We start from the raw sequence: 15,856 nt of genomic DNA on the forward strand, positions 1-15,856 counted from the left end.
GCCGGACGCCTGGTCACCCTAAATGGCTATCACATTTTGCAGAGCTTCATGTCCTGGTTCAGAAAAAAGAAACGTAACACTATTAAAGCTATTCAGGGTGAACACTGTTGAAATGAGCTACAGCCTCCTCCTCCATTAAATGTCAGATTTTGACAACAAAACAGGGACTTTATTCTATCATAAACAACATTTTCTCCAAATATAGACAAAATAATGGGTAAATCAAATCAAATAAAGCAATCTTTTACAGCATGTTGTACAAACACGTGTTATGTATAGAAGTGAAGCCTGACATTGGGTAAAAACACTAAAAGTTAATATAACTTGTTGTGGTCATGGGCCCCCAAAGCAAAGACACTGTGTTTGCCACATGCAAATTTAGTTGAGGGATAACCATTTATGCAAATAGAGAAAACACTGTGTGGCCTACATTCACCCTCCTCTTTCAATTTCCTTTAATGTAAATTTTATTTACATCTGTTTTTAACAATTGCAATAGATTCAGACAAGTATCTTCAGTGATCTGGTAAGCTGCTCCAAACTGAGGTCAAATTAACTGTGTCCATGATTTTTAACTGAGCCTATAGTTGGCCAGTTACAGCCTGCATATACTGGTCTTCACACTCAAACACTGCAAATAACCTGATATAGTGCCTGGCTGTTTGGGCATTTATATGACCTGCAGGTTAACACTTACTCCTACAGCAATGTTTAACATTACACGTATTACACATGTTCTGTGGGCTCTTTTTATTGTAGGCTAATAAAAATGTAACATACCCTCTTCACTATCTAGCAAAATCAGTAAGTGGACCTGTTGTTGATGAGAAGGATCAATACACTGCACGCACGGGTAATCAAAAGTACAACACATTTCCCAAGATATCGATATAATTTCATCATCCTTGCACAATTCAACCAGGTTTCCATTTCCCCCACAGTCCTCAAAGGCAGCACACTATCGCTGCATCGCCGGACTTCTCAGGTGTCTCTGCCGGGCGGCTGCGGCGGAGCCGATGGAGGAGTGATACCGGAGCAGCATGGCGGAGAGAGAGAAAAGGAAAGCCAGCACGCCTTCTGGCCGCAACATCCAGGTGAACTCCCCGGCCAGCTTCAGGTAAGAGCTCCGGCGAAGGGAGCCGGGGGGGGGGGGGGGGCAGTCTGGGCTGGAGGCTGTGGATGAGCGACGAGGCTCTCCGCGGCTCCGCAGCTGAAGCGGCTCAGGCTGGCTGCTCGCTCTGCGGGTACAGGTCGCGGTGTGCCGTGGAGTGGCGTGTTTGTGTTTGGGCGTGTCTGCTCCCGGAGGACCGCGACGAGCTGCGTCCACCCAGCACCCTCCAGGACCATGCTTTTTTTACTGCGTCGCTTACTTTGACCAAAATGCTTGCAGCCAGCTGTTAATGAGTTCCAGTCCCTAGTGATGAGTTTTATTATGGTGGGCTATTTTTTCCGTACAGCCTTTTCTCGAAATGATCCGACTGAAGGATAGTTTCACCCCACAAGAGCTTAATTAGAGTTTAATTAGTCACAAATGTCCTGTTTTTATTGGTGTGATGCTGCTGCAGTGAGTAAGCTGCTGTGTTTGTGGCGCACAGGAGTGATTTTATTATCAGCACTCAAACAGCACATTACTCTCCACTTCACTGTGAAAAGCTGTTAGAGGAGCACACATCGTTACTGCAGGTTTAAAGCAGCGGTAGTAGCTGCTGCACCCCGCCTCTTCACTCCTTTTAAGTTTATCAGAAATCTTTGTAATAATATTCTTAAAATGATGTTTTTAAAAGGAAAAGTTGAACCTGGAGGTTGGAAAAAACTAACAAACAAACAAACAAACAAATAAATGTCTTACTATGTTTTTCCCATCTGCTATTAGCCTTATCAACAAGGCTAGAGAGCCCCACTGTTGCTGATCAATTGCACCAATCACCAGAAAAAAATCCTTGTATGTGAAAACATACTTGGCAATAAAACTGATTCTGATTCTGATTCTGATTCTGATTTTAGGAACCCGTCATTGAGATAACGACGGGTTCCCTAGCCCCTTACCCTAACTTTAACCAACACAACTGAATGCCTAACCCTAACCCTAACCGAAACCTAATTATAACCAGAGTCCTAAAAACAAAGTCTTAACCCTCAAACAGCCATTTAAACTTGTGGCATCCAGCATTTTGGTCCCTATAAAGCTGCCGGACCCCATAAGTACAGTGGACTTCAAGGCCACACACACACAAACATGGAGACCCTTACAATGGTGCCTGAGGAGAGGCTGTGATTCTTCAGTGGTATTACTGAGTGGATGGCGGCCTGTGATCAATATTCCCCAGTGAGACAGCAACACACACACACACACACACACACACACACACCCCCTCAAGCTCAGTCTTTCCCTTTATCACTGGCTGAGCTGCAAACAGGCAGATCCACAACCATCTTTCTTCAGATTTTCATTACAGTGGCATCAGAGTCGCTCCAGCAGCATTTGATTTATCTGACAGAAAAATATATAAATAAACTAAAAAAGTGCCTCAAAGTTAAACAAACACAAAAATCAAACCGTCCGTGGGGGGGTTAGTAGTTTCAGTGGCATGATGAAGTAAGGATACGTCTATGATCCAAATGTAAACTGAAGTGTTGTTTCATCACCAGAACTCAGAAACACAAAACATAAAGCTGTACAATTAGAGCTACTTAATCAGAGTCATTAATGTTAATGTCAAACTCTTGATTTATTTATGTAAGCAAACAAACAAAGAAAAAAAATACAGTTAGTGCCTTCAAAATAGGAGTTTAGGCAGAGAGATAAAATGATAATGACAGCAGCAAAAACAAGACAATAATACAGACTGAAAAGCAACTGAAAATTCAGTTTAAAAGAGAGGTAAAAAGACAATTAAGAAAATAATAATTCTATGTCATAAATCAAAAGCTTCAGCATGTTCAGTCTCATCATGTTACTGGAGACTGAAATGTATTGATTGATATTTCAGAGTTGTAGTTGACCAGAGAAAGGAAGCCAGATAATCCATAACCTCAGGTTTGGCTCAGTCCCAGAGCAGCCATATGTTAGCATGTCTGTCCTCCGTCACCCTCCCTGCCTGTGGTCAAATCCTCCATCTCTGCCCAACCTGCTGCTGTTAGAGTACAGGTCGCTGATCTGCCGCCGTCTGTGAAGCTTTTTGTGTGGAGATATTCACTAGCTCGCTATCAAATCTAGATCCAGTCCACGGTCTCTTTAGCTTTTTAAATGTGACCTCATTTTGAGGCATCTAAAATTTTCATGACTTGTCAATTGAGACCTGTCAAGCTGTCACTTTTCAGTTTACATACAACATATTTCTGTACTATTTTCAGCAATCTGAATGTAAGAAAAACAGAAATTTTACAGAATGGATGATAATTTTTTAAATGTAGCACAGACATTTTTATATTTTATACAACAAAGAAAGATAATCAATATTTCAGTCTCAGAAGCCTTGTCTGCATATAAAGCAACAAGGTTTAGTCATAAAACATGCTCCATTAAATAAATTATACATATTAATGCCCGCAAAGATACAGTGTACAGCTCTAAAAAGCAGAAACTGACAGATTTCTTATGAACATGCTCATGAAAATAGAGCTGAAGTTGTTTTTTAATGAGAAGCACTGAGGGTCTATAACTTTATAAAGCTTAATTTTTACGTGGAGGGGGACTCCATGTAAAAAACAAAAATACGCACAAACACACAGTGACCCAAAACAGCAGCCAGTTTATGTTAAAAATACTGTTTTAATGACATTTCTCAGGTTTCTCACACCTGTTAAGTGCTGCTGTTGGCTGAACACAGGTATTTGAAACAGCATACAAAATCATGAAGGGAAAGTTGGGATGCAGGCGGTATTTTCTCAAAATATCTAAACTGATCAGCAGTTTTACTAAACAGCATGTACTGGGCAGCTATCATATAATATTTAATGTGAGATGGGGGCTTGGTATTAGCAGTTGTTCAGTATTAAAGGGCTCAGATTGTGATGCGGTGGACTCCCTGGCTGTTTGCTTCTCTGTGTAAGTGGTACTTCATTAGCTTGTATGCTAAGTTGCCGTGTTCTGTTTATTTCACTGGAGCGGAGCTTGACACATGAAGACTGCACATATTTTGTGCCACATATTTAGGTGAACTGTTCCTTTAAATTCTCCCTCACTGCACTGATCATCTGCAACACGAGGGGGCGTAGCAGGAGATTCTTTCAGATTAGCACAGTGTTTATATCTGTGTCTGTGTGTATGTGTGTGTGTGTTTGTAAATGTATGTGTGCAACAAGGGATTGGATTCCCTTCTGTAGTGCATTGTGGGGAAAAAAAGGGAACTCATGAGCTCATGATGGCATCAGCGACATGAAACCAGAGGCAAAACTAATCCTTCTCATATGCAGTGCACTGTTTATCTTATTCTAAATGACAAATGAGGTAATGCCTGACACCTTAAATCAGTACAAATAAACAAACGGTAATTAATAATGATTTCAAAACTCTTTAGATAACAGGGAGGTAACGTTGTTATTCTAAGTGATCTGGTTGCTCTATCAGCTGCTGACTGTTTGTCTGAACTGAAACGTTTATCAGCTGCAAATGGAGCAGAGCTGCAACCATTAGTCGATTATTTAATTAGCTGTTTGATAGAAAATTAATTGCCGACTATGAAGGATTTTTTCTCTTAAAGCAAAAATCCAGATTCTTCAATGTGAGGATTTGTCAGACATGATAGCAAACTGATTAGCTTTGGCTTTTGCACAGTTGGTCTGACAGTAACATTTAAAAACTTCAGCCTCTGTGCTCTGTAAATTCATGTAGCTGGCAGGGTCCAAACATATTGATACTGTGTGTAGCAGTAAAATGTCCACTGATGCCATGTTTCATTTATTTTCTATCAAAATATCCAGTCTTGCAGTACAGTAGTGACTGTAGCATCATCAGATTTTATATCGTTATGTTTAGGAACTCACAGCACTTGTTTAAGGTTGCGGAAAGCTCAGTCGCATGACACAATGTAATTTACATTTAAAGGTCCCACATTTTACACTTTTCCAGTGTTTTATTTGAAGTGTTGATATCCATAAGAAGATATATTTGTGGTTTAAGAACCAAAAAAACATCTCAATGGCTTTTTTTTTTTTAATCTCCTCTCTCAGGCTTCTCTCTGGAGCTCAAGTAACAACAGGCCAAGTCTTAGTGATTGAATAAAAACATAGCAGATTTCAGGTAAACACCAAATCCTGCAAGGCTGGACAGTGTGGGTGGTCCAGGCTTGGGACATAGCGGAGAGCGGTGACTGCTTTGTTGTGACATCACAAAGTTACAGAAGTCCTGATGGCTCGTTTTAAGGCTCAGTTTCTGAATACAGGCTCTCTGTGGACTGAGGCTTTGATACTTACACAGTATCAATATAGAACCTAGACCTGCTTTATAATCAAAAAAGACAGGGAAATCTCGATTTATGCAATATGGGACCTTTAACTAAAACCATGATCTCTCCCTAATGAAAGTGTTTTTGTTCCCTCGACTCTGGAGTCAGTCCTGAGCTATGTATTTTGAATGTACACTGCATTTAACATGATTTATAGTCAGAAATAAATCTGACTCATTAAACCTATGTTTTGAGATGTACAGATAACAGAAAAATCAAAATGAAGCGCCCTCTTTCTTCTCTTTCATCTTTTCAGTGCAGCTTCCTAAGTGATGTGACTCTGCTGACAAGATCAGCTCAGGCAGATGGATTCATAGGGTGTGGGATGTGAAAGATGGAGGGGGGGGGGGGGTCAGGAGATTTTGAAGTGTCAGTTTCTCAGATCCGCTGCATCCTTTGACTTTGATGTTTTGTTGAAAAAAAAGTGATTTCAGGGTCTTTCAACAGGATTAGCTTGGAGTTTTTCAGCTGACTTTCATCTTGACTGAGAGAGAGAGTAGGGAGAGAAAGGAAGAGAATTCAGCTGATTTGAATTTCACCCACAGAAGAAGCTGACAGAGAGGACAGTAATTGCTCTGGTTATAGCTACCCCCCGCTCAAGTGCTGATTATTTGCTGCTGTCGCTCAATTCTGCTGACAGGCCACGTTCCACCTGATGGCACCTCCCCTCTGCTGATACAGTGAGCTCCCATTTATTTTCAAAGGCTGTGTAAAATAATATCAGTACAGCAACAGAAATGGATTACTGTATGAATATGAATACAATGGTTACACACACGCAACAAAATATACTTAATAAATGAACAATTACACAAACAAGTAAAAGAATAAATAAAAGAAAAACTACTGATGATGTACAACTTGTCCAAGGTTACTTGAATAACAGCTTTATACTTTCAGATAAAGTTCTTCCATGATGCACTTTCATGAGGGCAGTAAATGAGCCCCACGCCTTTTTTTGTCTTTGGAAAATGCTAATTTTTCCATAGATGGTGAGATAATACTGGCTTTTTCCAGTGCACAGCAAGTATATATTTGACATGCAGATAACAAGAATAGATCTTTTTATGTTTCTGTCTTCTCATGACTCATGTTACAGACAGCAGGAAGCATATCAAGTGATGATAAGGATTATTAATATTTTTAATATAGAAGATTTGTTGTATTCTATAGTACTGCTCTCATTTTAATTTGCTTTGGATGCTGTTAAAGTTAAAATGAAATTTGAACTCTCCTCACATTATGTGTCAGGCAATAGAAATGAGTGTGAATATTTTTCCGTTTTTCAAAAGCAAAGAACATTTTTTGATATACTGTATTTGTGGAAACAGTAGAAGTTAGAAGTGGCTGGAATGAATCAGTGAGTGACAACAGTATTTCTGTTCACAGCAGCAGTGTGATGAGTGCGACCATGACCATGTTTTTACGGAGTTAGTGGTGTGGAAATGAGCATTTTACTGAATTAATAAAGGCGACAGGTAAACATGGAGGTCATCTTGGAGTTTGCAGTAACGGCAAATGTATCATCACTAGTGTTTTAGAATTTACAACAGAGGAAAACCAAGATCTAAATGTGATTTGTCACATTTATTTGATTTAATATAATCCTGTGTGTCATCTTTTCATTATCAAATGAGCTATCGTACTTTTGAAAACACACACTGATTTACTTTCTAACAATAATCTTTCATCTAATGGTTTATTAGCACTTCAGTTAGGAACTTTTTTGGTACCATGAACTGGACTGAACATGTTGTCTTGACCCTCACGGCCATTAGAGGGTTATTTTGCCTCTGCTGATGAGTTGTATGTATATTAAATGTCTCTCACACACACACACACACACAATACTGCAAGGCCACTCTCTGTCTTAGCATGAATATTTCAAACTCTTTCTCTGAGAATCAAAACCAGTTATTATTTATTTGTGTTTTTTTTATAGTCTTTTTTTTCTTTTCCTTCAGCCTGCAGAGTATATTTATTTTTCCACACTGTGATGTCACGCTTAAAGAGGAAGTGTGAAGCCTCTCTCGTTGGCTTATGTGTGTGGGCTCCATAGGTTCTGGCGGGTTGCCAAGGCCATGCTGTATGTCCACATGGCTGCATGCTGGCAGCTCAGAGTGTCGGAAAAAAAAGGATTCAGTGTCTCTGTCTCTGTTTAGTACAACTTTTATTATTACCTGTTCACCTGGGTTAAGTTGTAACAGAGGCCTCTGCTGGGCTGCTGTGACTGAATAAAAATGATTTTGCTGTCATTTGGAGATGCTGGAGCTGTTATAATTTACATAGAAGCATTGAAAAGCCTGTTTACATGCAGAGCAATTTAATCAACTCAGAGTTGTTTTTCACTCAGCCTGATGAATGTAAGTCCAGTACCCTCTCTTTTTTTAAGCTCTGGTTTGATCTTCTCCACCTGCTGAGAAAATATCAGTCCCTTAAGCTGCTAAATGACGGACTTTCTGCACCAGCTAGTTGCTAACTTAGTCAGTCGTCCATATGGTGGAAGGCAGGTTACACACAATGGGATTATCAAGGCTTGTTTGCTAAAAACTGCTGCCTAATGCTGCCTGCTGCTGGAAACAAGGTTGATGAGAGTGGAGTTGCAGGCCAGAAAATCCAAACAAATAGCTAAAAGATGCTGAAACCCATCATGCTGTTCTGCAGAGCTTGCATTTACATTTACTCATTTGGCAGATGCCAAAGGATAAAGGATACGTGATGGACAACACAATGCAGTATGAGATCTTGGTGCAAGTGCTATTATCAATTCAATAAGTGCAAGGAGATCAAAGAAAGAAGTGCACCCAAGATGCATAGTAAGTGCTAGTTAGGCATGAGATTCTTAAAGAGGGAGAGGGACGCCCCTGCTCTGATAACATTCAGTAGCTTGTTCCACCACAGACGAGACCAGTCTGGACTGGGACTGCCTTATGTGCAGGGATGACATTCCTTGGAGGAACACAGTGGAAGAAGAGGAGCATGAGGCTGTATGACTGGGTTCAAGTAGATGGACACAGACCCAGAAGTCAGTCTGAAGGCAAGCTTCAGTGACTTGAATTGGATCCGGCAGCCATGAGTAGCCAGTAGAGGTCAGTGAGCAGCAGAGTGACGTGACCTTGTAGGTCGATTGAAGCTGCAGCGTTCTGGACCATGTGTAGGGAAGGGAGCCCCGCCAGAGGGCCACTGCAGTAGTCGAGATGACTGATAATACTGCACATCCGTCCCAATTAGCGACCATTTTCCTGATACATACTAATCAAATTTTTCAATCCTAAAAAAAATTAAAAAATATTGATTAGTGCAGCTTTAATAGACTCATTAAAACCCAGTGGCTCATTAGCATAATATCTCTCTTTCTCAGCTACATTAGCAGATGTGAGCGAAGATGGACAGTGTTACTGCCTGCATACACTGCATATGCTTCAGCCTATGAGATGATGGAGGGAGGTTTTAAGGGCAGCAGGGTTGACAGGGTTAATGGACTGTACAGTTGACTGCATGTGGGGGTCTGTGCACCACACATGTTGATTTTGACTGGAAGTTTAACCATCTGCCTCATCATGCAAAGACCAGCACAGGTTAAAAGATTATTCTGGTTTATTACAACACAAATGTGAGCTTGTGAAACCCTTGTTAATCTAAACTTATTTGCAAAATGTAAACCACTATAACATAACAATAATCAGGATAAATTTTTTTTCTTGTCATCTGACTGCTTGTGTTTTATGCCCTGCAGACTTCTTTTTATCAATGTTGCTTTGCACTAGACCTGAGAAAATCACCTTGAGAGAGTGCAATACTATCTTAACTAACAAAGAAGGTGGCCAAAACTACAAAAAATAAGTTGCAGTAAACTGGAATTTTCCTTTAAGAGGATGAATGGAGAGGAAGAGAAGGGAGAGAAGGGAAGATGAGAATCAATGGGCCTCATGAATAATTGAGCACAGTGATGTTTTGCAGAGAGTGAGAGAGGAGTGTCTTCTTGTTCTGGTGCTTCTCCTGTTTGGGCTCGCTGTGGCGTTGGATGTTCTGCTAACACCAGCAGTTTCCTGCAGTAGCGTAGTAAATCTGATGCACATAGGGCAGAGTAAACATCAGAGAGAGAGAGAGAGGGAGGAAGGGAGAGAGAGGAGTAGATTATATAACACTATACTCCTCTCTGGCAGCTTCAGCTCCTCTGCATTCAATAATTCCCCCCTCTATCTCTCTTGCCTCCGCATGAGCGGCAGCAGCAGGGCTCTGAATCGGACGCCTCTCTCATCGACCCGGACAAGCTGCACCCCTCCTCCCTCTCCTCCTGCTCTCTTCCTACTTGCTCCTCCCTCTCTCCCTCCCTCCACCCTTCACTTTCTAACCCCCTTGCTCCTTCTCCTCCTCCTCCTCTCCTCTCGGCTGTGGATGCCCTCCTCACTTACAGTATGGACTCGGGAGGGGAAGGAGGAGAGGGTTGGATGGAGGACCAGTGGGAGAAATGGTAGGGCATCTCTCTCATTTTCCTGTTTCTTTATAATCATCTTTTCTTTTACTGGCATGCAGCAACGTGGCTGTGTGTGACCTTGTGAGCGTGTAACTGCTAACATGCCTTTTTTCTTTGCTATATGTCGTCTCCTTGCATCTTAAAGCTCAGGACAGGCATGCCCTTGAAGGAGAGCGGATGCATATGGCTGTGTGTATGTTTGTGTCTTACAGAGGAGAGGTAGAGCATGCAGCAGAGGTTGCTGCTTTATGTTGACCAAAAATAGGACCAGAGGAGAACACACATCACACTTTATGTTGGTGCATGTGTGTGTGTCATGACAGCAATGCTGGTGAAGGAGAATTTGTGTCTTCAGAGTTTGTTTTCATTCAGCGGATGATGGAGAGAGTTTTATTTTTTTCATTTTTTTTGTTATCTGGATGCGAATCGGATGGGACAGTCCTGATCCTGATCCTTGTCCTGGTCCTGTCCTTGCAGGAGGGCAAAGCTGATGAATGACAGACAGCGTGCAGCCTTGTAATCTCTCAGTGGGAGCATAAATGTGTGAATTATTGGGGAGACATGGGGCAAAAAATGACCCAGGCGAGGGTATACATGCATCTGCTGTGACAACTCAAAGCTGGGCTTAATGTGCATGGAGAGTGAGACGATTGAATCATAACAGCACAACACAGATGCTAGTCCTATGTAACATGACTGCCCTTGATCTTGCTGATGCGTTAGCAAACATTGCAATAACTAAATAATTTAAATGTTTGGATGGAAATCAGATTCAGTTTTTCACATTTTTGTTTTGTATACATTTTTTTTTCTTTTTAACCTGAGGTGATTTTGCTCAATAATCATAAAAAGTAGCATGTTTACATTTTCTCCACATTTTCCCTTCCTTTCCTAATACTGGAATCTTTTTTCTTATCTGTCTTCACCACAACATGACCATTTTGCAACAAAAGTGTGATTTTGCACAACTTGCGATTCTAATCTTCTTTTAAGTGAAAATCTGTTTAAAGAAATGCTGAGCCATGTGAGCTTGTGTATGTGTATATGTATATATGTATGTATGTATGTATGTATGTATGTATACATACATACATACATATACATATATATATATATATATATATATATATATATATATATATATATATATATTTGACCTCATGTTCTACTTGTGAATAAAAACTGCTGTCAATGTTTGCAAGCAGGCAGTACTCAAATACAGTGCTGTTGGCATCAGGGTCATAGCTGGATTCAGATAAAGACTAATGAGCTGGCCGGGCCCATCATGGCCTGAGCGTGAGGTCATGCTGTCCTTCATTAACACAAGCAGAGAGGCACAAACACTCCTGTGTGCTGCCCTGTCACCCTCCACTGTCAGAATAACGCGGGAGTTTATCCCCATATCCTTAGAGAAACAAACCGTGACATTGATCCTGCAGTGTTGTTGCCCTCCGATGTCATTTTACTGTGGACAAAGTGTCTGTGATGTCGTGTTTCTAACGGGACAATTTGAAACCCGGACTTTAGCCACCTGCTGCTATTTTGTTAATTATTTGGATCCAGAAAATCTGATTTTAGCAGAAGATTGTAGCCTAGAAACAGTGTGTGTGAATGACGAACCTTAAAACACAGTGTGTCATCAGCTGATCACAGAGACCTATTAAAAAAATCACATTTACTGTTATTAATACTGGAATAGTCTGAGGAAGATCATACATCCTGAGAACGGGATCAGAATTACTGAATAGCACATGAAATATTAAAATCGCCCCTGGAGGATGAACTCATGGCTTAAGGCACATTAGAAGCAAAATGAACTAATGAGACTGTGACATCTTGTGGAAAAGAATTTATATTTCACAGGATGTTGGTGGTGGTGGGGGGGGGGGGGGGGATTCTTCACAGTTGACTTTGGTTTCCTTGAACTGAGTGTCTCTTACACATCTACCCCATAAGTTGATTCTTTTCCATGTTTTATAGACATGCATTCAAAGGGTAAACCTTTGCCAAAGCAATTAGAAACTGTTAGTGTTTTTAACACATGTAGAAATAGAAAACTGGTCATTTAAGTTTTCATAGTGGAGCCATGTAGATGAACTGAGTAACAACAGCTGAGCACAGAAGCATGAAGCATCTGTCCTCATAAGTGGCTGCTTTGCACCCAGCTGAGTCTTGGATGTTATATCCACTTGTGGCACCTAAAGCAAAATTAACATTGTTGTGGTTATGATTTGTTGGTTTTGGAACAATGAGATGACATAAGTCAAGTTTGACATTTAACCTGTGGCACATAGGATGCAAACCGTCTGATGACATATGTGCTGCTTAAGAAAAGCCGAATGGTGAGGATGCATACCATTCGGTTTGACTCCCGACTGGCCGGGCCCTTTGCGTTGTGTCATTCCCCTACTCTCTGTCCTGTTGTCTGTCACCCTCCACAGTCATATAGATAAAGACAAAATGCCTCAAAAAGTAGTCCTAATCATACCTAAACTAGGCAGCAACTATGTTTACTTACTATTTGACAAAACAAATTAAAAGTAAATGCTGTATTTTGTTGGAGACAAAAACTATATCAGAGTTAATATGATCGTTTTTAGCAGCTCCCCTCAGCTGCCTGGATGGTCCTCAGGTCTTCAGGTCTGCTGTGAGGCAACAGTGTCACAGTGTTGATGCCAGGGTCAGCCTGTTGCTGCTGCAACAGTGATTTGCTGTGTCTCGCTTTCAGTGATGATGACACAGAAGCTGTATCGTTGGCATCTCTGACCTGGACAGCTCAGCTCAGCCCTGCTGTGTCAGCCTGCATCGATCACTGAGGGGGTTGTGAGTGTTGTGAGGGAGATGTTGGCAATATGTAGTTCAGGAAAACAATCCCAGAGAATACTAAGGAGGATATTCAGGGTTCTGGGTTTTCTTGGTTATTGTTAAATCCATCTTGTGTTTGTTTAGGGAATTGTTTTAAAAAATTATTATTAGAATAATTAGATCTGTGGATATAAATGTGTGCTGACTGCAAAAGTTTGAGAGATTTGGGTCAGGTTTATCGAGTGCCTGCATTGGACCTTTGTTGAATGTCGCAACCCCTCTCTCCATTCCCACCTTTCCTGTCTGTATCTTGACCGTGAACTGGCAGAAGTAAAAGCTAAATGCACAACAACTCATTCTAAAAGTAAGCGAGAAAGTTCAAAATCTCTAAGGAAATGTGGGCTGTTTTCAATCTTTGGACAGTGCCATACCTGAGGCTGTTTTTCTCTGCAACTCTGAAACTTTTGGGGCAGTACGCTACTTTTAAATGCAGACGCAGAAGCGTCTCTGTACCACCAGGAAAATGTTGATGTGGCATTCTCCTCCAGCAAACTCTGTTGCCCTTTTACGATTATTTCAGTATGGATTGGTCTGCTGATTTTTTTTCACGGTTGCTTGATTAAATATTTGGTTTGTAGAACATCAGGTGACATCTTCCAATCTGTTGTTTTGCTTGACCAACAGTCTGAAACCCTGAAGGATCTTCAATTTACCATCAGAGCAATCGAAAAATAAGAAAATATTCACATTTTAGAAGCTGGAAGCTGGATTTTTTCTTTTTTATTCTTTCTTAGAAACTGACAAGCGATTAAGTGATTATCACTGCTTCCTATTAATTATCTCACAAATGACTGTAAGTGAATCGACGAACCTAACTGTTGCAGCTCGAAACATGTATCAGTGAAGCAGCAGCGTTCATGAGTGTCCAAAGCTCTCAGTGTTACTAAGATGGCATTCAGGCTTGATCCACAGTTTTAATGGATTTACATATGTGAAAACAAACCCACAGTAATAACTCATTCTGACACACAATTATGAAAAGCTTTAATCTAGACCGTGTATTCATATAGGATATACTGGAGAATTTAACATGGGACTGGCCAAAAAGTCCACAGATGCTGTGCTTCTGCCTTGGCTGGATGGATTAACAGTGTTGTGTATTGCTTGAATATGAAGTTACCAATTAATGATAGATGTTGTCAGGAAAGAAATGTGTCAACTGTTGTTGGAACACAATAGAAATTTAAAAAAAAACAACCATTTTAGCTATTATGGAGCTTAGAGATCAGATCCACAAAGGAATCCTCTGATCATTTACGTAAATTGAGAGAACAAAAAAACAAAAAACGAAATCTGTGACAGGAGGTTTCCACACCACAGCTATGATGTGACTGTGCAGCCTGATTGATTGTCGACATTGTGCGCCCTGCATGCTACCCTGTGATGTCTGTGCCTTGATGTGTGACAATGTAATTTGCTCTGTGCTATACACTCTGTTGGTTTCTCTGGTGTCTGCATCCCTCCTTACCCACAATTCACTGCAGCAAAGGGGTCACCCTGTCCTGTCCAGGTGGTTTATCTCCCAGCACTTAATTTTCACCCCCCTCCCCTCCCTTTATTATTGTTCTCATGACTCTCTCCATCCTCTCACTGTCTGCCGCCTCTCTTTGCACTTTGCTCACGGTTTGATCTACAGTCACAACGTTGTTTCCTCTCACCTCCCCTCCTCTTTTTGTCCTTGTGAAACCACAATTACAGGTCAAAACCTGCCATTCAGAGTCAAAAAACATGACATACTCATGGCCGATTAGTTTTGATTGGCGTTCATGCATCTTGTTTGCAGTCTTTCCTCTCCTCTCTTCCACCTTTCCCCTCCTTCCTGTAAGTGATGCTGATAACAGGGGGACACTTGGGAGCGTATTGATTTCTTGCCTTTCCCAGGCACCTGTCTGTGTTATAATACAATTGTGGTGAACTGATAAGCTTACAGTTTTTGATATTGAGAAGCAGAGGAGTGTCCCCAGACAAAAGCCTGTCAGTACAATTCAGTTCAGATGGCACCTTAAGCCACGTGTTGCTCAGTGCTGTGGGAAAAGATGAGGGGAGCTGGAGACATATTGACAGAGCTGAATCAAACATGTTTTTTTGTTTTTTTTTGGCAAGATCGGGGATTAAAATCTTGCGGCTCTCACTAACACCCTCACTCTCATTAGCTGGTGGAGACAAAAATTAGGTGAACACTTACATTCATCAGGTGGACAGAAACACAAATCCAGTGGGATGATAGTTTTGCGTGTGCCTGTAGGCAGCTGTTAGCCATGTTAGCCACGATCACTTCACAAGCTGTGGACTTGTCTGAGTCTCTTTGCCCCCGAGTGGTCAAAAATAATTATTGCAGCTTTAAAGGAGCTAGTTGCAAATTTGGCTATTGCTACATTGCCAGCATAAGTATTAACAGCTGTTCACTTACCAGTCCAGAAGAAACGTTGCAATTACAGCATCAAACACCAATGTTAACACTTGTCTCTGTCACTTCCTTCACTTCTACTGAAGTTAGCATGCTAACCGCTAACCCTGGCACATCTAGTCACTTTCCAATCTTGAATCACTGTAGCCTCCAATCTGCCCTGAAGATGTAGCACTGCTCAGAGGGTGTTTTATAATCTCTTGTCTATTAAACGCAACAATAGCTGAAGCTCTTGTGGAGCGACAGTCACCACCACCTGACAAGTGATCACGTTCAGCTGCAGAGAATAGCCCCCAAAAAGCCTTTAAAGAATTAAGAATAATAGTGTCATTCAATATTTTTCCTGTCAATAAAACGTATAAAAAGCTAAAACCCAGAAACAGTGGCCTATGAATATTCATACTGACCATGTTTTAAAACAGCTGACAGGTAAACTTTCATGTAAGAAAACTGCTTCAGCTAACATTAGCTGGTACACTTTTCTAAAACAGCAAACTACTCAATCTGATCAATACATAGGCCTGTTGGGTCCTTCAGTGAGTGTTTACAGCAGCAGGTTGGAGTACTATAAGTGGAATTGATCCTAAATAAACTACAGTAGTCGTCTTCCAGTGCAAAAGTTTGCCTCATTGATGTGTTTTAGTCATTTTTGGACAACAG

The 15,856-nt window shown here is 41.0% G+C and overlaps 1 protein-coding gene across 2 annotated transcripts in view; it reads left to right on the forward strand.

Moving 5' to 3' along the window:
- Positions 1-961: 961 nt before the first annotated feature.
- Positions 962-15,856, forward strand: part of mapk8ip1b (mitogen-activated protein kinase 8 interacting protein 1b) — a 52,135-nt gene continuing 37,240 nt past the window's right edge. For both annotated transcript variants that reach the window (XM_071489430.1, XM_071489431.1), the window contains exon 1: positions 962-1,117. In XM_071489430.1, the coding sequence (XP_071345531.1) occupies positions 1,041-1,117 (77 nt within the window). In that variant the 5' untranslated portion in view covers positions 962-1,040. The remainder of the gene's footprint in view (positions 1,118-15,856) is intronic.

The sequence above is a fragment of the Trachinotus anak genome, unplaced genomic scaffold, assembly GCF_046630095.1.
Source record: "Trachinotus anak isolate AG129_WGS33_773 ecotype Australia unplaced genomic scaffold, CSIRO_AGI_Tana_v1 ptg000011l, whole genome shotgun sequence".
In the NCBI taxonomy this organism is placed as follows: domain Eukaryota; kingdom Metazoa; phylum Chordata; class Actinopteri; order Carangiformes; family Carangidae; genus Trachinotus; species Trachinotus anak.